Source organism: Ictidomys tridecemlineatus, chromosome 6 (assembly GCF_052094955.1).
Source record: "Ictidomys tridecemlineatus isolate mIctTri1 chromosome 6, mIctTri1.hap1, whole genome shotgun sequence".
Taxonomy (NCBI): Eukaryota; Metazoa; Chordata; class Mammalia; order Rodentia; family Sciuridae; genus Ictidomys; species Ictidomys tridecemlineatus.
Window position 1 is genome coordinate 60,006,252 of NC_135482.1, and position 25,830 is coordinate 60,032,081.

A 25,830-nucleotide genomic window follows, 5' to 3' on the forward strand; every position below is an offset into this window, starting at 1 on the left:
GAGGTTTATCTGATAAGATTCCATGATTAGATTGTATTTTTTTATATTTGGTTTTTGTTTGTTTCTAGAAAGATCACAGAGGCAAAGTGCCTTTGCATTACATCATGTCAAGGGTGTGTTTCTATGAGAACATCACCATTTACCACTGTTGATGTTATCCTGGATCCCCGTCAAGTTACTCTTTCCATATTGTACTTTCAAACGAAATCACTGTGCAAAGCTTGCATTTAAGGAGTAGGGAGCTAGGCTCTGCCTAGGGAAGAGCATCTAGAGAACTTATTTGGAATTTTTCTGTTCATGATATCTGTCTATTCGTCCTCATTTTGTTTATTTACTGATTTACTTATATCAGAAAAGATTCACCATTTTTAAAAATTTTTTAATTTGTTATGTATGACAACAGAATTCATTATAATTCATATTACACATATAGAGCACATTTTGTCATTTCTCTGGTTGTACACAAAGTAGAATCCCACCATTCGTGTCTTCATAGATGTACTTAGGACAATGATGTCCATCTCATCCTACTGTCTTTTCTACCTCCATATCCCCTCCCTCCCTGCTCCCTCCCCTTTGCTGTATCTAAAGTTCCTCTAATCCTCCCATGATCCCCACCCCAACCCCATATGTATCAGCATCCTCATATCAAAGAAAACATTCGGCCTTTGGTTTTTTGGGATTGGCTTACTTCACTTAGCATTATATTCTCCAGCTTTATCCGTTTACCTGCAAATGCTATGACTTTATTCTCTTTTAATGCTGAGTAATATTCTATTGTGTATATATACCACATTTTCTTTATCCATTCATCTACTGAAGGGCATCTAGGTTGGTTCCATAGTTTAGCTATTGTGAATTGTGCTGCTATAAACATTGATGTGGCTGTGTCCCTGTAGTGTGCTGTTTTTAAGTCCTTCGGATATAGACCCAGGAGTGGGATAGCTGGGTCAGATGGTGGTTTATTTCAGACTTTGCACCATGTTCCACTTTTATCCCTTTCGTCAAAACCAATAGCACATATAGAAGCCTTGTAGAGTCTACAATGGTAATTTCCCAAGTGTTTTGGGGATTTCTCAGCCAAAGGTGTGGAATTTAAGGGAGGAAGATGAAAGTTGATGGAAGGGAAGACAAATCAGCTACCTCTGCTTATTTTAACCTCATTCTCCTAGAAGAATACACCTATTAGTGTTCCTCTTACCCTTTAATGAAAAAAATCTACAAGTTCCAGATGACTAATAAAGATTTATTTCAGTGGATGACAAGGCTACTCGGGAGCCACCTCTGCTGATGTCATTCCAGTCCTCATGGCAAAAGAGAATGTCAATGGGATTTTTGCTTCACAGAAACAGCTTAAAGGATAAAATTCAATCCAGATCATAATGATGAACGAACAGATTTGTGCTCCAAATTTGTTTAATGCTACCTTGCATTTCCCTAGATATATATACACAATTACTATTTGACCCATTTTCTTAGGCACAGAGAAACAGAAATTCACTCTCCCCACCACCATCTTATTTTCAAGCTATGGCTATTGAGGCATAGGAAAATGATATTTATACAACCAATATCATCAATTGTGGTGAATGGAATAAGAAAATTTGGAAAACGGCCAGGGAAAATTACAGATATGTAGATCTGACTCATTTTAAGAAAGACTTCATCATTCTTTAAAAGTAAAGAATCCTTTTTTAATAAAAAATATAATAAAAATACAATCATTTTTGAGAGAGAGATGAGGGTTTGTTTTTAAAGACTCTGCATTTTATGTTTTCCAATACAGAGATCATTTAAATAGAGTTTGGTTTACAAAACCACATTTATCCACACTGCACTGAGGCACGAATGAGAAATATCAGTCCCACGTTGAGACTGAATGTAGGGATGACACAGACAGCAGAAGAAACTTTTATCTGGAAATAGGAAATACTTCTTGCTGTCAATCACTAGCTTTCAAATGTTATCTATCTTTACAAAAACTGTACTCTTAGCCTAGGGAATCAGCAAGTTGTCTATTCCTCACCTCTGGCTACAATTCAAATCTAAGAAGAGAAGTTGAACATTTGATTCCTTGATCCCCAAGTGAGGCAGTAGCCTTCCCAAGAACAAATTATTAAATAATTACCCATTTGTTGCTTGGCTGCCTCCTTTAGCCAACGTGAATATGCTGAAGGGGCTAATACTTCAATCCTCTTGCCTGGAGCCTGAAAATCACCCATTTCTAATAGAAAAAAGTAAAGTGTTCACCATATTTCATTTTCCCCACATCCCCAAACCCTCACTAGGTGGCCAGGACCTCATGATATCATCTGAGGAGCAAGGAGAATGATGTCAATAGCCAAGACCCCAAATTTGGAATTAACCCCAGAGGGTAATCATCAGACACATCAGAGCCTTTGGGAGGCTTGGAGTGAATTTTTTATAAACAGATCCATTTAAGGATCAAGTGCATTTTAGTGAGAATCCTTCTTGCCAAGTAAAAATGATCACCTTGAGAGTGCAAGGTGTAAAGGGTAGGAAGAAAAGAGAGAGTGCTTAAACTTTCTGCTTAATCAAAAATTCCTTCACTAAATATGAAGGTTATTTATTGCTTGGCATTTGTATTGGTGCCATTGGAGGTGAAGATAAGATATGATTATGAAGAGTTTAAATGAGAAATACAGAAATTTTAAAATGAGGTGGGTGCAATGGCACACACCTGTATTCCCAGCCACTTGGGAGGCTAAGGCAGGAGAATCACAAGTTCAAGGCCAGTCTGGGCAATTCAGTGTAACTCATGTCTCAAAATAAAATAAAAAGGCATGGGGTTAGAAAATATGGTGGAATGAGATGGACATCATTACCCTAAGGGCATATGTGAAGACATGAATGGTGTGAATATACTTTGTATACAACCAGAGATATGAAAAATTGTGCTCTATATGTGTAATATGAATTGTAATGCATTCTGCTGTCATATATAACAAATTAGAATAAAAAATAAATTTAAAGAAGGGGCGGGGTGGAAAGGAGGTAGTTTCATGGTACAGCACCCCTGGGCTCAATTCCCAGTACTGCAAAAAAGAAAAAGAAATTTTAAATATGTTTCTCTTTATCTCTCTTCCTTCTTTGATCTCTATCTAATCCAATCCCCATATAATTAGGAATTTGGTTTTCTTCTTTGAATTCAGTAAGAAGATAAACAGTTTTTTTCTTTTACAATTGGGAATCTTTCCTATATCTAAACATATTCTCCCATTCAGTTGGTGTCTCTGGCTTCTGTGTTATCTTGAACTTAACAATCATATTAATAAAATTTAAGCATTTGATGAACATTAAAAGAAAAATCATGTGATGTAAAAATCACAAAAATCAAGTCAGGTCTTCCGTCTGTTGCCTGTGTAACTAAGGCTCTCAATTTCCTAATGTGTAAGATGAGGATCAGATCCCTGCAATAGGTTATTGTGAAGATCAAACTAAATGAAATTATGTGGGTAAACTTCCTGGACTCAAGTGACACATAGCTGTTGTACAGCATTTAGCTCTTACGTGTCAAGTACAGGACCAGATTTGTTGGATACAGCCACACACACTACCAACTGCAGCAGGAGGAACAGGGGGACCCACGCTGAGGCAGAGGCATGCCCCCGGTGTCAAAGGGACCACAAAAGAAAAAGGAGGTACCAGAACTGAGAGGAGTTATCTTGGGGAGATGAGCTTTGAGTGATTGTGTAAACTTTGAAGGACACAAATGATGTGCTCATGACAGTTTTGCAGAGGGAGCTAGTAAGAAAAGCCCCAGGCTGAAATTTAGTATTTAGAGATTCTTTCAGGGATGCAGGCTAATAACACATAGGAAATATGATTGAAAAGAGATACACACAGGAGTACAAATATCCAGAGATCAAACTATTTTTTATCTTTTTCTCTGATAAAGCCTATACCCAGTCATACTAATCACACAGACCCTAAAAGTCCCTGAGGAAAGGATTTGGAGACTATGGGGGGGGGCACAGGGGACCTAGGAAAGAGAGAAGGGGGTGGTGATATCAAGCCGGCTGTTGAGTATTCCAGCACCTGCCAGGGATGCCCTGGGGACGCCAGGCCTGCCCTGCTGGGACCCAGCTGTCACCCGGGTCCCCCTGACATATAACAATGGGCAGTTGAGAGGTCAGGAGGGAATAGGGCAGGCAGGACAATGAGATTCCGATGCTATAGAAAGAGGAACAATTGGGAGAGACGGAAAGAGAGCCAAGTGTTTTGGAACTGTGCAGGATTGGAAGGGGGGGCAAATGTGGAGGTAAAATTAGAATGACCAGATTTTTATGGAGGTGACAGGGAATGAGGTGGAGAGAGTCTGTCCTTGATTATTCTGTTCAGAAGAGAAAAGGTCAGGTTGGCTAGAGAACAGGCTCTTTTGTTCCTGACCTTGAGTTTTTCTGTCAGTAACACAGATCTGCTCTGCCACACGAGTCTGAGCTTGTCTGGCTCGGTCATTTATTCTTCTGCACCTTCAATGAATATTTATTTAACTCTTGCCATATATCAAGCTCTTTGGAAGGTGCTAGGGACAGTGATCTGTAATTTATCTCCCTAAACTTGATGAGCTAAGAGCTTTCAGGGGAGGCAGATTTAGAAACAGTATTGCAGCAGCCGACTAACTGAGATGCTGTGGAGATGTGAGTCAAAGGTTTTCTAGGGGTGAGAAAGAAGTCGTTAGGTCATATGTAGGGGAACCTCAGTCAGCCTGGGAGGTGCCTGTGTTAGGTCTGGGGCAAGTGATATTTGCATTGCATCTTGAAATCTAAGTATGAATTCGACAGGCAAAATAAGCAAAGGAGGTCAGAGGAACTGGTAGGTCACTCAGGTAGAAAGAGTAAGATATAGTAAGGAATCAACTAGAAAAACACCTGTTCAATGAGACCCAGGAGCTTCAGAGGCTTAGGCTGATGCCATGGTGAATTATTCAGGGCATCTCAAGGACCAAAATAAAACTCTAGTCAGAGAATTATATGGAGAGCTTTTGCTACCAGTGTGTTTGCAGGAACTAGCAACCTCTGGCCTCTAGTAGTCATAGTAGAGGACTTCTTCAGTGATATATTTAGAAGAAAAAAATTGTTTTCTTTGTCTCTATTCTGAAAAGGATATAGACATCCAGTTCAGCCTAAGTGACTTGGATTGGGGCTTTTGAAAAAAGAAAAAAAAAAGTTAAAAACTTCAATACACTGCAAAAGGTGGATTCCTCCAGACTGACACTTTGGAATAGGGGAAGTACTGAATGGGAGAAAGCAACTTGGTGGGGGTCCAACTTGGTGTGAGAAAAAGAAATTACTTGAATTATTGAATTATTACATTACTTGAATAAGATGGCTTCTGTGAGGGGGTCCCTTTCCCTCTGATGCCTAAACCTTGTAATTATCTTAGAGGTTTCCATCTGGAATCCAGAGGGGGCATTGACAGCCTGGAGTGACTGACTGCCTCTGGACTGACAGATTCTGAGGAATGGCCGTGCTCAGCCGGCACAAGAGTCATGCTTGATAGTGATGTTTGCGTGGACAGGCAAAAGGAACTTGGTGCCATCGTCTCAAATTTCCATCCCTGAATATAATCCTACAATTCCCAGGTGGAAAAAAAATTAACAGAAGCCCATAGAGGTAAGGAGATCCATCTTGGGGGAGGCAGTTAAAGCTGTTCTGTCCATGGTGTGGCTCCCAACTCTATGAGGCTATCTGAATTTAAATTAATTATAATTAAATAAAATTAAATATTTGGTTCCTCCATTGCACTAGCCAAATTTCAAGCACTCAGTATGATAGAACATTTCCGCCATTGCAGAAAGTTCTATTGGACAACTCTATTTGAGAGTAATGGAAAAAAATACAGGCTGAGCCTCACCCCAGTTAGAATGGTTATTATCAAAAAGACAAAAAACAATAACAAATGGAGAATGCAGAGAAAGGAGAATTCTCAGATATTGTTGATGGAAATGTAAATTAGTATAGCTATTATGGAAAATGGTATTGGAGGTTCCTCAAAAAACTGAAAATAGAACTACCATATGATTCAGCAATCCTACTACTGAGTATACATCCAGTATGTCAGAGACACAGGCACTCCCATGTTTATTGCAACACTATTCACAATAACCAAGATGCCATCAACCAAGGTGTCTACTGACAGATGAATGAAGATGTGGTGCATAGACACAATGGAATACTATTCAATCCTAATAATGAATAAAATTCTGTCATTTTGTAGCAACATGGATGAAACAGGAGGACATTATGTTAAATAAAATGAGTCAGGTACAGAAAGACAACTCAAATATGGAGGTTGTAAACTTGATTTCATAGAATAGTAGAAAATGATTACTGAAGACTGGAAAGAGTCGGGAAGAGTAGAAGGTAGACAGAGGACAGTTAATGAGCAGTGCAGCTGGACAGAAGGAATCACTTCTAATATTCTAATGCCACAGTTGGCAACTGGTTGACAACAACTAACTATATGTTTCAAAATAGCTAGTAGAGAGGTTTTGGATGCTGCCCATCCACAGAAATGCATTGTATATATGTTGTGTTGAAACATTACACTGCACACCAGAAAAACATAAAATTATTATGAATCAATTAAAAATTTTAAACATGTTACAAAAAAAATTGTAGGCTCCAGAGCCATAGTTCTAAGGTTAAATCTCAGCTCTGAGACTTGGTAACCTGGTGGGGCTGCTTTACCTCCTGTGCCTCAAGATTCCCATGTATAAAATGTAGAGAATATTAATGCCGATCTCATAACATAGCAGTAAGAACTATATTGCTTCATTTTTATAAAAGATTAAGAATATTCCCTGGTACCTTGTTAGCATTCGATTAGTATGAGCTGTTATGATAATTATCTGCTCACGTTTACACAGGAGTGTAAGGACATAAATGGCTAGAAAGGTCCCAATCCCCAGTCTTGCTCTTTCTATGGATCCATCAGCCCACTTTCCATACTGGGCATCATTTCACATTCACAACACCCTACTCATCTTGCTCAGTTCCCTCATTTCTGTGCAGTGGAATCTCCCATTCTGGGAACCCAGGCCCTTAGCCCAAGCTTGCCTCTCCCTCCTTTTTGCTCTGCCTGATGCCCACTTTCCCTGGGAATCCAGGCTTCTAAGAACAGCTGCAGCTGCTAGCCCTGCTTGCAGCTGCTGCTCAAAAACAGGGCAACATGGTTCAGCGGTGCTCCCTCTCAGGACTGATTTTTTTTTTCCATTTATCCTTGAAAATCTTGTTGGACTGTGCCAACTGTGGGCACAGTATCAGCTGCCCCCTGTCTGTCCCCAGTGCTTCTGCTTAGGGACCTTTTGTACTCAGGCTCCAGCTGAGTCACACACTCCAGAATGCAACCCAGTAATTCCTTCTGATGGTTTTAGTCACTATCCAGTGCCGCATGTATCCCCATGGGTCACCTTTTCTCATTGCTCTGCCTCTGCCTTAGTCTCTCTTTCCACCAGCCCAACATGATGTAGATCTCAGTTGCATAGGAAGAGATGCTGATGATGATGAAGGTGATGATGATGATGATGAAGGTGATAATGACTATCGATTATCAAAAATTAATATGGCAGGCCTCCTTCTATGTGTATTATTTCAATTATGTTTACTATCACGAAAATCTTGCAAGGTATTATTGTCATCATTTTGCAGATAAAATTGTCGAAGTTCTAGGAGATTATGAAACTTTTCTGGAGTTAGTGAGAGGATGTGGCAAACCTGGCATTTACAAAGCGCTTGTAAATGCCCTGAGATTTCAATGGCTGTGGGAGATAGATAAATTTATTAATCCACATGATCAGTAAATAATGTTCTGTTTGCTGCGCTGTCTCATTTAAAGATATATCCAGGACCAAATGGAAACCTTCATGTTGTAACACATCTCTTGGTGAATGGGATAGTTGAGAAGCCTCGAGTCTTTGTTGCTTTCCAAAAGGAGTCTCTTGTGATTTTCTGTTGTTCTCAAGACAGATAGCCAGGGACAGCTCTCCAGGAGCCTTGGTGCTGAGCATGGTGGTGCCCAGGGTTTGTATAGACGGCATCAAAGACACATGGCTCTTACCTGAGACATACAGCCAGCAACTGCCTGTCGCTTTTTTTTTTCCTTTGTACTAGGGTGCTTTACCACTGAGTTACATCCCCAGCACTTTACCACTGAGTTATATGCCCAGCACTTTTTATTTTAAGGCAGGGTCTCACTAAAGCTGCTGAGGGTCTCACTTTCTGGACCTCTAATTCTCTCTGTTTCTCAGTGTCTGACTGTGACTTTCTCTTCTTTGTGGAAACCCAGACACGGAGGGTCAGGGCCCTTTCTCAGCAGGGAAGCAGTTAGGGGTAGGTACAAGTTCTTTCTTCCAAGGCTTCTATTCAGGTGAGAAAACAGTTTACCTTGCAGTTGGTTGGAGGAAAGATTTCAGGACCTCCTTTTAAGTCTGGCCTATTGCTTGCAGACTTGTCTCCTTTGCCCCTACCATACTGAACAGTTCTGAATCCCCATGGTCCTCCATCTGTCTGCATGTGTCCTAGATCTCCCTGGGCAGGGATTAGATAATTGTGCCATTCCCATCAGCATGCCCAGGGGTCTGGCAGGAGGGAAGCTGCCGGCTGGCAGCAGTGGGGTGGGCAGGAGCCAGGGGATAGTCTGCTCCAGGAGTCCCTGAGCAGCTTGCGGCTGTGCCTGGCCCTCAGTGGGCCAGCCACGTGCCTGCCTGCCCTGGATCTGCCTCAGCTCAGAGGCCAGAGAAGGAGAGAGCATAGGTTTAGACAAGGAAGGATGTCTACCATTATCAGGTGGCCCCCTCTGGCCCAGACCAATGGGAAAAATTAGAACCCTTTCCGACTTCCCACCTCCCTGCCTCCTCCTCTCCCAGCGCCTCAACTTCTAGTTTGGTTATTAACATTGAGTTGATAAAGGGAAAACCTCTGACTATAGACTTGCCAAAAGTTAGATGATACAAAAAACATTTCCATTTGACTTTAAAGTTAATTTAAACATAATTTGTATATGTTCAATATATACCGAAAATGTATGTGTTCAGATATACCTATCTTCCAATATACTCACGCACACAGAAACACAAGTACACATATATACCTTCATATATATTTATTCAAAATCTTCATAGACTAATGTATGTGTCTACACACAAAAATATAGAAACTTATCAACTGACATGGAGAAACAAGCTTCTTATGAAATAATTTTCACTGCTAATCATCAGCATAAATTATTCATTTGGATAACAGAGAACTTACTGTATTTGCAATCAAGTAAACAATGTAGTCAATATCTTCCTGTTCTTTCCCACGGAGGGAAGAAAAGGGGCAGCTGCACAATTGTTGGAATTGTTTAATTTTTTTCATTGAGCTTCAATAAGTTTATTTTAGCAAAACGTATATCATAGATCTTCAATTTGCCAAATGTGTTGCAGTCTTTATCGTCACAAAATATGCTCATTGCCTAGAAAATTACCTTCTAAACTGGTGACAAATTAAAAACAGCCCACTTACTTAGGAGAGCTGATCATCAATTATAAAAACACACAGGCATCCAAATACCACCTTGATTTTAATGTTGCAAAGTCCATTTATGCATCACCTACCAGCTTTTATTCATTCATTCTTTTTTCCCCAAAAACATTTGTGATTGTTGTTCTGCCAGAGAGAAAATGGACATTAGCCACTCATAGAACCAAATATCAAGATAAGAGAAACTTCAGGTGTTTAATGGCACAAGCATCTTACTTTATAGATGAGAAAACAGAAGCTTGAAGGGTTTGCATAACTTTTCATGCTCCCATATTTGTTTGTCTACATAGGTTTCTATAATATCTGCATCCCACTTCAATAGCTTCTTATAAAGATGAACTCAATACAGAGAACCTAACTTAGTGACTTACACATGGTAAGGCACCCAATGGACAGCAATTTCCCCTTTCTTTATGTTTTTGTTTTTTGTTTTAGCTATTGTTTTCTAAAACTTTCTTCAGTTCACATTTAATAAGTCAATACATTTATTTATAGATGTATGAAATATTGAACAAATATCTATATTGTCATGTACATTATGACAACCCTAATAGGGTGATTTTATGATCAGCTCTCTGGCTACTATGGTTACAGTTTTCTTTGTTCTATTTAATATTTGTAGTATTTTATTTTAGCAATTTTAGCAAAACAACTGATGCTCTGCAAGTTTAATTTTCCAGGATTGTTTCATCTCAAAGTTGTTCAAAAATGTCCTAATAATCCCAGCCTCATCCCAGAAAACGTGTTTTCCTTAACTACAAAATAAAGCAAGAATTTACTTATCACAAACAAAAAAATTAGAATCACATAATCTATGTCATACTACAAGCTAATTGCTTGACATGAAAATCATAAATGTCTCTATCAGTTTCCTGCTCTGTCAAATAGTGTGTATGATACTTGGTTTACTTGCCTCACATTGCTGCCAATTTTGAATAATAAGTGTGTAAAAGTGCTTTGTTAATTTATACTCTGACTATAAATCTGCAGTGCACATTCGTGTACTCATTTCTGTACTCCCAACACTTGGCACGGTACCTGACATGGATGACATGCTCAATAACTTAATAAAATTGAATGAAAATCAAGTATTTGAAGTAAGAGTATTCTTTTTTATATAATCTTAGGCCAGATGACAACAAAAAACTACCACAATGTTCCTCTTAGCTTTGTTCCAATTTCTAGAAAAGAAAGCAAAATTTAATGTTCCTATTTCCCAAATTCAGGAGGTTTGTCTTTGAGGATTTCTGTTTAAGCAGAGACAATGAGTTGGAAAATAGAATATACCAGGGTTTGGTCAAAAGGCTTGAATTTTGATGTTGGCCTCAGCCAATGACTTACTGCACAAATTCAAAGCATTTGCTCTCCTCTCATTCTCAATTACCTCATCTGTTCTCACCCTACCCCTAATGACAACAGCAACAGCAATAATAATCATAATTACAATGAAATACCTCCCTTCTACCAGAATCTGATTGAAACACTTTGTTGGCATCATCATTTTTAATTCTCATATAACTCTGTGGCCTTGGTAGTATTGTACCTTTTTTATAATGAAGGAAATTGAGACAAAGATGTTAAATGACCTGCCCAGAACTACAGAGCCAGTCAGCTTCAAATCCAAGTTCTGTCTGACTCAACCTCTTTAACTACAGAACTCTATGGACTTAGTCAGGCCAGATAATCCCAGCAGCTCTGGAGGCTGAAGCAGGAGGGTCATGAGTTCAAAGTCAGCCTTAGCATCTTAGCAAGGCCTAAGCAACTCAGTGAGACCCTGTCTCTAAATAAAATACCAAAAAGGGGTGGGGATGTTGCTCAGTAGTTAAGCACCCCTGGGTTCAATCCCTGGTACCAGAAAAAAAGATGGACACCCTAAGACTACAGCAGTTGCCATCAGCACTCCCCCAGCCATCTGTAGGAGGCAAAAAGAAAAGTTAATGGAACAAAAGAATAATGAATAGCAACATGGATGACAATAACTATCACTTATTAAATATTTTCTTAGTGCTTCAGATGCATTATCTTAATTAATTCATCATCATAATCCTATGAAGAAGGCATTTCTATTGATGTTATTTTAAATTTGAGGAAACTGATGTTTTCTAGGGTAATCAATTGAACAAAGATCATTCAACCAGCAAGTTGTAGTGAGAAAATGTTAGTTATTTGATTCTAAACCTGATGCTGTAAGTGCTGTACCAAACTATTCTACAAAGTTATATAAATATCAAAATAGTAAACTTAATCCAAAAATAGGATGTTTTTGTGTGAATAAAATATTTTTTGATTTTCAATCTGTAATTCCTATTAAAACATTTTTATTGAACTCTAAAGTTATGTAAAGTGAAAACATGAAATGTATTTAAGCCTCTGAAAGAAGAGCATTTTCAAGCTGTAAGGCTCTGATCTGGGCTCTGCCTACATCTACATCATCTACATAGGCAAAAGCCAATAGGAAGTTGAGCTTGTCACAGGGAAATCTTCTCTCAGGTTCCACTGTAGGGCCTGGGAATGAATCAGACTGGATCAGAGATGCAGCAGGGTACCATATGTAGAGGATAAGTTTAGGGGTGCCAAACAGCCACTCCATTTTCACCAACTCTAACATTGGGCAAATATGACATTCTCTGTACCTACCAAGCAAACAAGCACTGGAAACACTTCAAATTTGGGGGGTAAACCAACTAGTTCAAATTCTGGCTTATTTACTAGCACAACAATTTGAAAAAGTCACTCTGCCTTAGCTTCCTATTCTATAGAATGGGAATAATATAGTGACTACCTTCTAAGGATTGTAATTGTAATTGTACTTTAGGGCTGACTGAATTCATACAAGTACATCATTTAGAAAAGTGACATTATGAGGTAAGCATCCAAAAACTCAGAGATAGAATTGTATTTATCTGTCAGTTTATCCTTTGTTTCTTTGGAATATTTTTTGCAAAGTAAAGACTCTCTTGAGAGGTAAATGACATATGTACAAATCACTCATTCAATATTGCAAAAGATTAAAAAAATCTAAATTATGCAATTTAACTTCATGAATTATACCATTTTAATGTGGAACACTGGCCAATTATGACAAAAAAATTACAAAAATTTTGTTAAATATGAAAATATCCTAAGATGTGTGCTTGAAATTTCATAAAGCAATATGCAGAACAATATTATTCTATTATTATTTGTAGAAAAAGTAACAGAATAATATACCTTATTATTTGTGTCTAATATAACTAATATTTGTTTGTATGTACATAAAAGATCTCTATTAACTAATAAATGTTTTTAAAGTAGTTTCTAATTGAGGAACAGGATCTAGCAGGTGAAAGATGAGAGGGGAGAATTTATTTTTATTCTATATTTTTTGTTTCTTAAGTATTTTAAGCAAATTTCCTTCTTTGTTAACCAACTTTATTTATGTTTTTATCATTATTATTATTTCTTTATAATCAGCATTATATGCATGTAAGAATTGACCCTGAAACAGTTTAGCTAGAAAAAACTGAAAGAAAAAAAATCAAGAGTTATTAAAAGGCAATTGCCAAAAAAAAAAAAACTACTTCATAATTTTTTGGAAAGTTGATGGGCTCACTTAAGTTGTAGATAATAGTCCATCTTCCCATGATTCACTTCTAGATTACCAATAGCTTAGACTACCAATAGCCCTAAAGATTTCTGTAAACTGTAAGCTTCTTCTTTTCTCAAATACAGACTGTATATTTTATTGTATGAGCAGCAGAGACTAGTGCTTCCAGACTTCTAGCCACTTAATTTAGAACTTTCAAATCTTTGGCAAGATAACTGAAATATGAAATAAAAATACCAAAGTATCCTACATTCTGCTTGCTTCTTTCAAAACAGAGAGCCCAAGAAAATAAACAGAGGAGAATGAAGAAAGTTCTTAAGACAAACAACACAACACAATGTCTAATAAGACTCACAGCTTTATTTCTGCTAGAAGAAAGGAAAAAAACAGTCATTTTTTTAAAAAAAAACAAAAGATTTAAACAATTGCTTTGCTTTATCCAAAAAAGAATCCCCAGAATAATGAGACAAGACTGAATTAGAGAATAGGTTCTTTCCAAGCTTACTGCATTTCTAAACTTTAATCCCTCTGCACAGTCCCCAGGAGGCCTTGTTCATGAGGACTATACTCTCCAAAGGCATAAACAATAGGTTCCCAGAAAAGAACTCTGGCCCATCTTACATTGAAGGGGGGGGGGGAAAATCTAAAAACCATAACTTGCAAAGCCATTCAAATTATTGCTAGTTTTTAATAAAATAATTATGAACTAACTTCCTCCTTTCCCTTTACTCCAAAACTCAGAACTGTCTAGCAAACTGATGAGTTTCTGTCCAAATGAAGTCTCAGGGAGGGTTTGCAAGCACATCTATGGGGCCCAAAGAATTTGCATAAAAGGAAGGGAGAAATAAATTAAATAAATAATTTCTAATAAATAACTCAGACAACATTCATTATCTACAAACATAAATGCCAGAAAATGCTAACTTTAAGGATAGATCCTCTCACACCCCCTCACGAAGGTAAGTACCAGATATACTTGGAAAGCACATAGGGTTGCTTTAGAAATCACTTTACTTGCCTATTCCCACTAGGACAGATCATGATGAGGGGGGCCACTTTGGTGGCTGGTAGATCTCTCTGCAAAGCTACTTTTCAAATGGATTTACAAACCAAGGGTGCAAAATAAAGCAGAGTAAGTGCTGCAAGATAAATGGAAATGAAATAACTTAACCCACAGAGAATAAATAAGAAAGGTAAAAAGATAAGATATACATAAAGTTTGGCAGATGTTAGGGAGCGGTTGAGCTGTAGAAAATGACGCACTAATCTGTCATATCGATTTTATACATCAGCCCCTATCAGTGAACCCTGCATCACTAAACTTTTCGTCTGTGGCAGGAGCAGGACTTGATCCAATATCAAATAAGCCATATATACTCTTGGTTTGATTCTAAATAATTGTCCTAGCAGATTCAACAGGATAGTAAAATTTCTCAGATCTCATTTCTCTGATAAGGTAAACTTGACAGAGTAAGTGTTAATATAAAGGAAAAAGAATTTACATAAATAGAAATCTACATCCTGCTGATTGGACTAACCCTGTGATGAAGCTACAGACTGATAAAAGTATTCACTGACCTTAGATTTCACTTCTGAATTCATATGTCTTGTCACTTGAAATGTTGTGTGTAATACGTAATAGCATATTATATCTTAGAAATAAGGAAAGGGTAACAATTAGTGAGAGGGAGAGAAGCAATTGCATTTATATTGGAAAAAAATCAAACTTGGTCAATAAATTGAATAGTGTTTGTGCTTCTGAAAAATATATAAGTGTGGATAGAGGTCAGTGTTTTTAATCATATTTACTTTAACCAAATGAAATTCATCTTCCTAGGGAAAGATTTAGTGGTTTTCTTATGGGAAAGTATGAGCTATAGAGAGTCCCTGAATGATGGTAGTTGGTGTAGCCAAGAGTTATTTTATTGCTCTAAAACGTGTGTTGTGTGCTGATTCCAAGAGCAGAACCTGAACATGGTCAGAATTTCGAGTTCCCTAGTCATGCAGGCCATGAAATTATCTAGGTGACTTCTCTATGTTCTCTTGGTCATAGAAGTCTGAGATTTCAAAGAATCTCTTGCTCTACCTCTAGTACTGAAAAAGTGCTTTTGAAATATTATCAAGAATGAAGTTAGCATGAGGCCTCTATTATGGTTCTCAAATCACTAAGGAAGATATGGTCAACTTTCAGTCCAATGAGAAATGGAGCTAATCTCTTCAAGAACATACTTTGTTATTCACAGTTACAACCAAGTTAGAATGTTAGCCTCTGGAAGCTATTTTTAGATTGATACAAAGTTGTGTCATCAAGTTCAAACGAACTGCATTCTGTGAGTCAACAGATATGCACCTTGGGGTCCCTTTGGCAACTCCATTTGATCATCCCACATATACTATCCATTTCCTATTATTGCTTTATTTTTCTTTTTTCAGTTTTACGAAATTTCTGAGAGTGATCACTGAAGTTATATAATTCCAGAACTGTGAAAGTCATTAAAATCATCTGGACTTAGAACAATTGCTTCATATTATTAGTAAATAAACAAACACCAGAAATGGAAAATTAATTAGCATAGGTTATTCAATGAGTTCTTGGCACCGTGATCCTAGGGCCTAAGTCCTCACTCAGTTCAGCCTCTTACAGTGTTGTAAGTCACCAAAAAGTTCACTTGAAGACCTTAAATAAAGGAATCAATAAAATGTGAAAAGCAGATGAGCAAAGAGGGGGACAGATGTAGGAGACCCTAAATGATCTAGCCCTATTGTGTTTGATGAATATCCATAGGGTTTCTTTAAAGTCTTTGAATCTTTAGCTCAACCACTTGAATTATGGGAAATATCTCCACATCATTCTCTGAAATGCTGGTCTTACTGCCCTAATCAGTGAATATCGTATTGAGTTGGGTCCCAATACTGTGGTGGGGGTAGGAATCATAGGACATGTCTATGGGAATGTCATAGCGAGAGGTACCAGCCTGAAAGGGAGTTGAATGCACATGCCCTGAGCTGAGGTTGGCAGCGGGGTAATGTGACATGAAGCTGTAGGATTTTTCCAGGTCAGGAGAGCCATCTTGCTTCAAGGAGAAGTTCCCACTGATGCTCAGGGGTGGAGTGAGTGGGCCCTCATAAGGAGGTGTACTGCAGTCAGGTGGATGGCTCCCAAAGGATGATTCTCCCAAACTCTTAAATACTTGAGGCTTGAGATGAAGAAGATGTGTTTCCATATGGCCATATGGAGGGCTGGGGAGCCCCGGAGACTGGTAGTTAAAATTATGGACAGAGATGGTAGAGTCACAAATAGGAGATTTCTCCTCATGCTTCTCCAGGAGGACCGACTGAGGGCCCAGTTGAAGGCATCCAGCCACCAGGTTGCTTGTGGGCTGAGAGAGTCCTTTACAGAGCATCTCCACAAAGCCCTTTCCTTCAGGTGTCTGGCCAGTCTCTAAGACTTCAGACAAAGCCCAAATATAGTTCCTGGCCAGTCTAAGAGTCTCTATCTTGGAAAGCTTTTGGGTTTTAGAGTAGCATGGCATGACTCTTCTGAGGTTATCCAGAGCATCATTCAGACCATGCATTCGGGTTCGTTCTCTAGCATTGGCCTTGACCCTTCGAGCCCTGAATCTCTCAAGGCGAGCTTTGGTCATCTTCTTTTTCTTGGGACCTCTTCTCTTAGGTTTCTCCCCATCTTCTTCCTCCTCTTCTTCTTCTTCAATACTGTCATGCTCTTCAGTTAAGCTGCCAAGCACCCCATAAGTACCCGACCTTCTCTCCTCCTCCTTCATCTCATTTTGAGAGCACAGACCTTTGTCCATCCAGGATGGTGTGTTGACCAGCTCCCCCATCTCCTTGGATTTCACAAAAGTTTTTGCCATTTCCAGATTCTAGAAAATGGAGACAGAGAAAGTTAATTCCTGTGAATACCTGATTTGATTCTAAACTAAACGTTCTTATTATCTTTTGGGCATAGAGTCCGGAATTTGCTTTGGGATTCAATTCATAATTATCATGTCCAAGTTCCTCCACTTTAAATGAATAATAATCCACGCTCAAAGAAATGCGCAGAACACTTATCTAGTTATACTATATATATATATATATATATATATATATATATAAAATCAACTATATTTAAAGAAAATGAAACTTAACATGGAAATGTTCATGCCTATTTTCAGTTTCTTTATCTCATGGATATTTTAAACAAAAATAAATGGTATACAAGTTCAAACATACAGTTTTCTTTCTTCCCAAAATTCATAACACAAAGGGAAAAGGGCATATAAATCATCCAAACAGAGAAATTTCTGAAAATGAAATACAGGGCTAAAATAATTATAATTATATGCAATATATATAAAATTATTGTTGCAAAATAAAATGCATATTAAACAGTTAAATAAACTGTCATAAGGTAAACAAAAAAACTGCAGCAAGATCCTCAGACTACTTTGCATGTATTTTAGAAAGGACTGTCAATCTCTGTTTAGAGGTGTTTCATGGACTTTGTAATATCCCATGGCACTGCCAACTGGTGGCTTTAGGCATCTCCTAGGAAATGGTCATGTCACAACTGGCTGGTGTGCCACATGACCATCAAACATTTATCTCACCTCTACCAGAAGAGCATTCTGTTTCTTAATAAGCACCTTGTGTTCTGTCTAGTGTTAGAGGTGTTAGTGACATGATGTCTTGAAAGGATCATGGAAACAAAGGAGGGTTATCACTGTTCATCCATCAACTTTGCCCATATGTTGAAGTGAGAACTCTTTTCATTGCACTTAAAACTCACACCATCAGACAAGACCATGGCAACCTAGAAGTACAAGCTGGTGATCTACCAAACCCATATAAGAAATCTTAGTGCAACTATTATGAAAATACTTTATTTTCATAATAGTTGCACTAAGTAAAAAAAAATCAAAAACAAATACTAAACGAAACAGAATAGAGTGACGGAGAACATGAGAGGACTATTTCAGATAAACACAGAAAGAGCCTGACTACTTTAATTCACTTGCCTGATGGATACTGTTTAATCAGAATTTTCTATGCAAAATTTGCTATTTGAAAAACAGAACAGACTGGTGGTTAGTAAGTATTTTGCATTCAGTTCTGGAAGAGTTTGAATTGTTTTGAAATGTGTTGAGCAATTGGTAGGCATATAGTTTACCAAATAAAAGGATCTGATAAGCTACATTGGGGCATCCCGGTTTACCAGCTAGTCTTTGAAACATTAAACCCTCCATCACCTTTGATTATGAGAAAGAGGAGAACACGATAAATGTTTTTTGATCCTTGAAGCTTGAGCCTCAAATCAATGAATGCGGGGATTAGTACATAGCTTTTAAAAATATAAATATATGATTTGATTTGTTTCTGGTAATTGGAGCTTGTTTTCCTTGTAACCTCATTTACCTCCTATAAATAATTAATGTTACTGCGTTGCGAAAACAGCCTAGGTTTCATGTTAATCAGCACGGAAATCATGTCAGCTTGACTTACTCACTTAATAAGGCTTCCTGGGTAAGCAGCTTTATTGAAAACACACATTGGAACCTATTGGTCAACTGGCTGCCCAGGCCAAGTCAGAAAATCCCACTTTTAATATGGATGATGGAGCTTGTGTGCTGAGCTGCACTTCTAACTCGGGCAGATATCCAGAGGGAGGGTGAAGGACCTAATTAACTTTCTGTTAAAGTAACACAGATCTTCCAAGGGCAGGTGCACTCTGAGGCCAAAAAGGGTGAAGTGGGCTTGGGAAACCTAATGCTCCCCCTGCCATTTAACTATAATAATATTTGTACAACATTTTAAAGTTTACAGGGCACTTTTGCATCTATTAATTTGTATGTTTCTTAGAGCAAACTTTGGAGGGAGAGAGGGATCGTCAAGCTCACTTTATAGTCAGAGTCACTGTAGGTCAGGTCATTTTAGTGATGGCAATATAAGGACATAGAGACAGTGGAGCAAGACAGGAAATCAGTTCTGATTTCAAATCCTGTGCTCTACATTTTTTCTTTTTTCTTCTTCCCTTACATCTACAGGAAGATATTCGCTTCAACTTTAGCAGTTGGAGAAGGATGGAACTAACTCAACAGGAGCAACCATGACCCAAAGGGAGGCTGCCTGAGGTGTTCTCCAAGGCACAGTTTTAACTCTCATATCCCAGGATTCCTTCCTCTTCCAAATGTGTTCTTTATTGCTTTCATCTACTTGTTCTCTCTTCTTCTCTTCCATTCTCTCCTCCTCCTCTTTCTCTCATCTGCATTATCATCATTACACTGGTCATACTTATTATGCATGGAGAAAAGAGAAGGAAGGTAAGAGACAGGAGAGTCTCCTTACTCGCCCCTGAATACCACTCTAGCTTGGGCATTTGCCATTCTTCACCATCCCCATCTCTGCACCTCTGGACTTTCTGAGATCTGTCAATAGTCACCCCGATCAGGAACTGGGATTAAGAGAATAGAATAGACCATCCTTAGCCTTTAACATGTTTAACGGTTTCTGTAAGAGTCAAGGAATTGCTTTAAAATTAGGTTGTTGGTAGTTATGTAGAAGAAGAAGCAAGTGGCTTTGTCCAAACCAATGAAAAGAGCAACAAATTTTCGACTGACTCCGGGAAGAACAGAGCTGGGTTCTAGTTTCAATTCCTTGGTACTCATCAGTACTGGTCCATTCGTTTCAGAGAATCCATTAAAGTATAGTGTGGTTTCAAAAGCATGGAAGCTGGAATCATAGAGATATGAACCCTAGTCTCAATTCTTCTAATTCCTCATGGTTGATCTCAGACACATTACATGAAGCTCTAAGTTCTTCCATTTTCTCTTTGAAAAAATAGTGATAAGATGTACTTTATATTATTCTTTTAAGAAAAATAAAAATAACCTTGCACAGTGGTGCCTACCTATAATCCCCAAGACTTGGCAGGCTGAGAAAGGAAGATCATAAGTTCAAGGCCAGCCTCTCAGCAGTTTAGTGAGGTCCTAAGCAACTTAGTGACACTCTGTCTCAAAATATAAAATAAAAATCGCTGGGGTTATCTCACTGATACAGAGCCCTGGGTTCAATCCCCAGTACCCCCCCCAAAAAAAAGAAAGATAAAAATATAAGAAAGTAGCTTGTCATTTTAAATGTTATGATTTATTATCATTATCAATATATTTATTTTGCATTTATTCTTGGGTTTTTAAAAATCTTATACACTTCCATACATTTACTTATTAAAAATAAAAATCATTTCCCACAAATGAGTAAAGAAAATAGACTACATTAGCTAATGCATCTCATTACCTGAATATTACCTCATCTGATTGGCACAGAAGTTCATCTGACAGTTGCTCAATGGGACTAGACAGCACAAACTCTGAAGCCAGATTTTCTGGGTTCAAATTTCAGCTGTACAACTAACTAGATATGTGACCTTAGGCAAATTTTATGACTTTTATCTGCTTCAGTCTCATCTTCTTTAAAATAAGAATAATAATAGTTCTGACTCATGGCATAAAATGAGTTAATATATTTAAAGCACTTTAAATAGTGCTAGACAACATAAATCCCATGTAAGTACTATTATTCCTTAACTTCACCATGATTTTCCTGGCCACTTGGACAAAAAAAATAGTTATAATATGTGCTTAATGTTGATTTCTTGATAATAAAAGCTAATGGCTCCATTTCAACACTCATTTTTTTAAAAAAAAGTCCTGATATCCCCACTCTTCCCACCACCTAATGAAATTAAATATCATATTCTGAGTTTTCTGTGAAAACTCCAAACTCTTATCGGCCACCTCCAGGATCGACTAGCCCTCCCCCATTGCATTCAGAAAGGCCAGCTTCCTTACTTTCATTTTGTTTTATAACAGAGATGAAAAATTTGGCTGCACAATTCCTCTTAGTCATGTAAACTTCTAGGTTCATGAAGCTTCTGGTTGACTACAGACAACCCTGGACACTTAGACACCGTTACCTTTGGTTATGAATATAGGGACTATGATTCTTCCACAAAAACCAAATAGCAGAGCTCTAGGGAGAAGATGAAGTTTCTCACAGATAGAAGTAACAGCTAAAACTTTTCAAAAGTAAAGAAAAACTTCCTCTATTGCCACATCGATATTTTGAAGGCATCAAAAGAACTGGTAGGGGGAAAAAAGACTAACACCCAGTTCCAAATCTGAGTGTTGAAAATGTGGCAGAGTTCTGAGTTTTGATGAAAGGAACTAACTGGGTTCTCTTCAGAATAGTCACCTAAATCTAATGTCATTTTTAGCTTATTAATGAACCACCTCCGTGATATACTGAGAAAAATCATGAACACTAAGTCCCTCTCCTTTCACTCAATTATTAAACAGGCACAAGAAAAGTATTATAATTCTTTTACCCTGAAGGGAAAAATGTAAATAATATGTTTACCTTTCCTACCTGATTAAGAAGTTTTATTTTGTGAAGTTATTTTGCAAATGTTCATGTTGGCAATTGTTCTACGGAACCTGTAGAAAAGGAAAGTCTCTAGCACAATCTCAGAATGTATCATGATAAGTCATTTAAAGGCTTTCTCAATTCCTAGGCAAAAAAAAATAGCACTCAAAATATACAGGAAGCTGACTCCAATATGACAAAAACCAATGAATATTCATGCTGGGAGCAGAACCAGCAACTAGCCCCTTCCCCCAACACACGCAAACATATTCCTTTTTTTTTTTTTTTTTTCGGTAGTGGTATGGGGAGTTGAACCCAGGACCTCACGTGCTAGGCAAGGGCTCTACTGCTGAGTTACATCCCCAACCCCAGCACTTTTTGATTTATTTTTGAGACAAAGTCTTGCTAAGTTGCCCAAGCTGTCCTCAAACTTAAAATCCTGCTTCAGCCTCACCAGTAGGAATTACAGCCATTGCATTCTGATCTTATAAAGTCCATTTTAATCTTTGATCTTGGCATTTGGATTTCCTTATGTACCTACACAATATATACAAACTTTTTTCTTTCTTTGGGATCCTGCAATGAAGTTTCACATTTAATCTGTTCTCCCATTTTTTTTTTCATTTTTAACCCTTTCTAGCAAATTGTTTGCTCATAATCAAGGATTGTGACACCTAATATTTTCTACCTTGTGGCCAAGGTCATTGTGCTTTACTACCATGCGGAGCAGCCGTGGAATGCTTTCTACACTTGAACTAATTTTTGTTTTGGAGAAGCTTCAACTGGTGAATAAATGAATACAAGGTGATAACATGTGAGTTTGTGGTGGTTGGACAGTGTTTTTCACCTTAAAAGCTGACAGCAGTCTTTACCTCCTGGTCCTAGGACTCTAAATACAATAGGAAGGGGAATATCCAACCCAGTTTCTACAAAATTTAAAGGTCTGGTAGACTAAATGTTTTGCCCATAGATGCAGAATCCAAAAGAAAAAGACAGAGTACAAACCAGGGTGCTCACAAGTAACACTGCTTGGAAATATTAGGCTCTTCTGGGCTTTTCTTTTTCACCCTTTTATACTCTCTACTTCCCCTTTGATTAATAACTGTGCAGATGTGCACACACATTTTATCCAGCAAAACCATGGCATACTTCAAAATTTATTAGTGAAATTTGTTAACAGAAGTTACTCATTCCTTGAATTTCCCCTCCTTGTTCTTCAATATGTCATCTGTCGAAAAAAATGAGGGGGTCATTTTACATTTATTAGTATTTTCTAAATACACTTTTGGGTGAGCAAATGGTGGGTGTAAGACAGAAAGAGGGGGAAATATACTTGGACAACCTTTCTTTTCTGATTTCCCTTCTGAAAGGGCAGGGGGAAAGAAATTTCCTCCACTACTTATCCAAGAATTTTTAGCACACCAACTGAGGAAGCGGTGAGAATCCACTCCCATAGCCGGCAAGATCTTTTCCCATTGCTTTATTTTCATTCCCTTCCTCCCACTTTATTCCCTGCACTCTAAAGTGCTGTGAGCACAAGAGGCAGATTGGTTCACTTCTTTTATCCTGATTCCTATCCACCTTGGAAAAGCAGTCAAACTTTTGGATGTTTTTCAGAATTAGTAAAATCAAAGTATAGGTTTGATAGCAATGGAGGGGAAATCTGAAATCTCTGCTTTATAGAAATGTTTCATGCCTGGTATGGGGGCACACACCTGTAATTCCAGGTAAGCAGCTTAAGAAACTGAGACAGTAGGATCACAAGTTCGAGACCAGACTCAGGAATTTATCAAGGCCCTAAGCCACTCAGTGAGACCCTGTCTCAAAAAAGAAAAAGGGCTGGGGGTGTGGCTCATGGTTAAGCCCTCCTGGGTTCCATCCCCTGTACCAAAAAAATAAAAAATAAAAAGATTTATAGTATCTATGAGTTTTATTCTGGGTGGCAGGTGCTATAAAATTCCATAGTATTATTTAAAATGTTATATGTACTTCTAAATGTTTTGCTCCCTCTGCTTCTAAATTCAAGTTTCTTAAATCCTACTCCCTCCTCCCTTAGCCAGAAGAGACTTACCTCACTCCAGTAGCTCTTGTACATCTATGGGAACTTCCCACAGAAACTTTAGTAGCCCCCCTCCCCCACCATTTCCTGCTCTGGCTCACCTCAGTAGTGGCAGATCCTGGGGTGAACTCTGCAAAGCTGTGACCTGAAGGACAGTCAGAGAAGCCAAGTTCTCCTGACCATGCAGAGCGTGGGAGAAAGAGGTGCCTTCAGCGATCCATCTTAAACCCTGTGAGTATCTCTTAGAGATTCCTCCGGGTCTGGTTCCTCTGGCTGCCACTTATTCTATCCTTTCCTTGGAGTTCTGATGCTTCTCCAGGACACCTTCAGGCTGATGCTTTTGTGAAGCTGGTTTAGTCAGTCTCTTCAGTACCTCTGTCCTTGGTTAGCTCCCGGAGAGGCGCTTTCAGGACCACAGCCTCTGGGCAGCTCCTGCGCTCTGGCCAAAGCGTTCGACTTGCAGCAGTTTTGATTGCTCTCCCAGCTGACCAGGGACAGGGACGCTGCCCACAGTCTAACTCCTCCCCCTCCCCAGCTGAAAGACACGCCCATTTCAAAGGGCTCCTCTAACCAGAAACAACTTTGCCACTGTTTGTTTAAATTGGAATAGGATTCTAGAAGGGGGACCTCAGAGGAAAGTTGCAAAAGTTGAGGGATAAATAAAAAACAGAATTGAAAACCTTTGTGATTAAAGAGCTGAGAAACCAGAGTGCAGCGGGATGAGCTGAATGGGGGAGGGGGGGTTGAGAACAGAAGGAGCTAAAGGCTAATGAAACTGATGGCCCACATCTGAAAAGAATTTTAAAAGAGAAAGATATATGTCGAGGACACCCTATCAGCAGTTGCTACTTTACGCACGCAGGTTGGCATCTTTTTTTTTTTAAGAGTTTTAAAAGTAGAAGGAAGAAATATATGCCTCTTCCTACCCTCCAACATGCTGAACTTATTTCCGTTTAAAACCTTTGTTTTACTTTGTGAATATAGATGAATCTAGAGCTGTATCCAGTATATTTTATACAGTTATCACTATATTTAGTGTACTTAGCTATATAATAGTAGTAATTGTACTATTTTTCAATTTTCTATTCATTTGAAATTTATTTTTTTTTAAAAAAAAAAAGCAAGTGAAATTGACTTAAAGGAAATTCCCCCACCTTTTTGATAACTACTTGTTCCACCAATATAACTAGCACATATGTCTAACAGGTATGAGAAAAATAAATGTGTTTTGTGCACAAGATTACAAAGGATTAAAGCAAAAGATAATCTTTATTTGTTTGTTGGGTCCCTGGGAGTCAAACCCAGGGTCTTGTGCATGCTAGACACACAGTCTATCGCTGAGCTACACCTCAAACCCCAAAAGCGTTTTGTTAATAAAGTTAAAGACTATCTTAGGCTTGAAATAGTCAATTTTTTAAAATTCTGATACAAGTGTCCTGTGACTCTTGTCCTTCACACACACACACACAAAAAAAAAAAACAGAGAATAAGATTAATGGTTTTTGTTGTTGTTGTTGTTCAGTTTTCATAGATGTTATTCATTTTCAGCACATCTTTAGGTTCTTACTAATCTTTTTGTGTCTCTACTCAGGAAATATCTGCTCAGCAAAATAAACATCATTTCCCAAACAATTAAGCAGCACATGATAGGAACAGGAGATTTCTAAAAACCAAATCAAAATTCACTCTTTGGTAAGCGAAAAGTTATCTATGGGGTAATTTGTATCTGGTATAGTGTAGTTATTCAATGAAGCTTTAAAAGCCATGTCCAGTGATATTAAAAAGTTGATGGCACTGGTTGTGTTGGTGTCCTGCCTGTGAAGTTTTCAGGGGGAGGGAAGGAATAACAGATTAACAGAAAGGTGAACATATTGAGACAAAAATGAGGGTGGAGACAGAACATTCTGCAGGGGCTCCGCGCTTCCTCTGACAGATGTAAGGGACTGAACATAATAGGATTAGCCTCCAAAATACATTCAGAGTGTGTGTGTGTGTGTGTGTGTGTGTGTGTGTGTGTGTGTGCATACTCGTGCAGCATTGGAGGGAACTGAGGACACTGAATTTTCTTTAAGAGACCCTATTTCATCAGGGTCATTCTGGTCACAACTCCTTGACATTGCACTATTGGCTGTTGAACTCTGAGAAGGCAGGAAGGGACAGGAGGGGTGTGTGCTGTCAGCAAAGGAAAAGGGGTGGTGACTGCCTTAGGAAAAGAG

At 38.3% G+C, this 25,830-nt stretch overlaps 1 protein-coding gene across 2 annotated transcripts; it reads right to left on the bottom strand.

Moving 5' to 3' along the window:
• Positions 1-13,474: 13,474 nt before the first annotated feature.
• Neurod4 (neuronal differentiation 4) lies at positions 13,475-24,099 on the bottom strand. 2 transcript variants are annotated; one of them, XM_078053368.1, is made up of 3 exons: positions 23,716-24,099; positions 21,559-21,626; positions 13,475-17,015 (listed from the first exon to the last, which is right to left on the bottom strand). In XM_078053368.1, the coding sequence occupies exon 3, from the start codon at positions 17,004-17,006 to the stop codon at positions 16,011-16,013; it is 996 nt and encodes a 331-aa protein (XP_077909494.1). In that variant the 5' UTR covers positions 17,007-17,015; positions 21,559-21,626; positions 23,716-24,099; the 3' UTR covers positions 13,475-16,010. The 2 variants fall into 2 exon arrangements, with proteins under 2 accessions (XP_077909494.1, XP_005341758.1); XM_005341701.4 differs by lacking the exon at positions 21,559-21,626 and having other exon boundaries at positions 23,716-24,098.
• Between the last annotated feature and the right edge of the window lie 1,731 nt (positions 24,100-25,830).

What these genes read in the sequence shown, in the direction of transcription:
- Neurod4 (XM_078053368.1), bottom strand. Translation starts at nt 17,006, where the DNA reads ATGGCAAAAACTTTTGTGAAATCCAAGGAGATGGGGGAGCTGGTCAAC.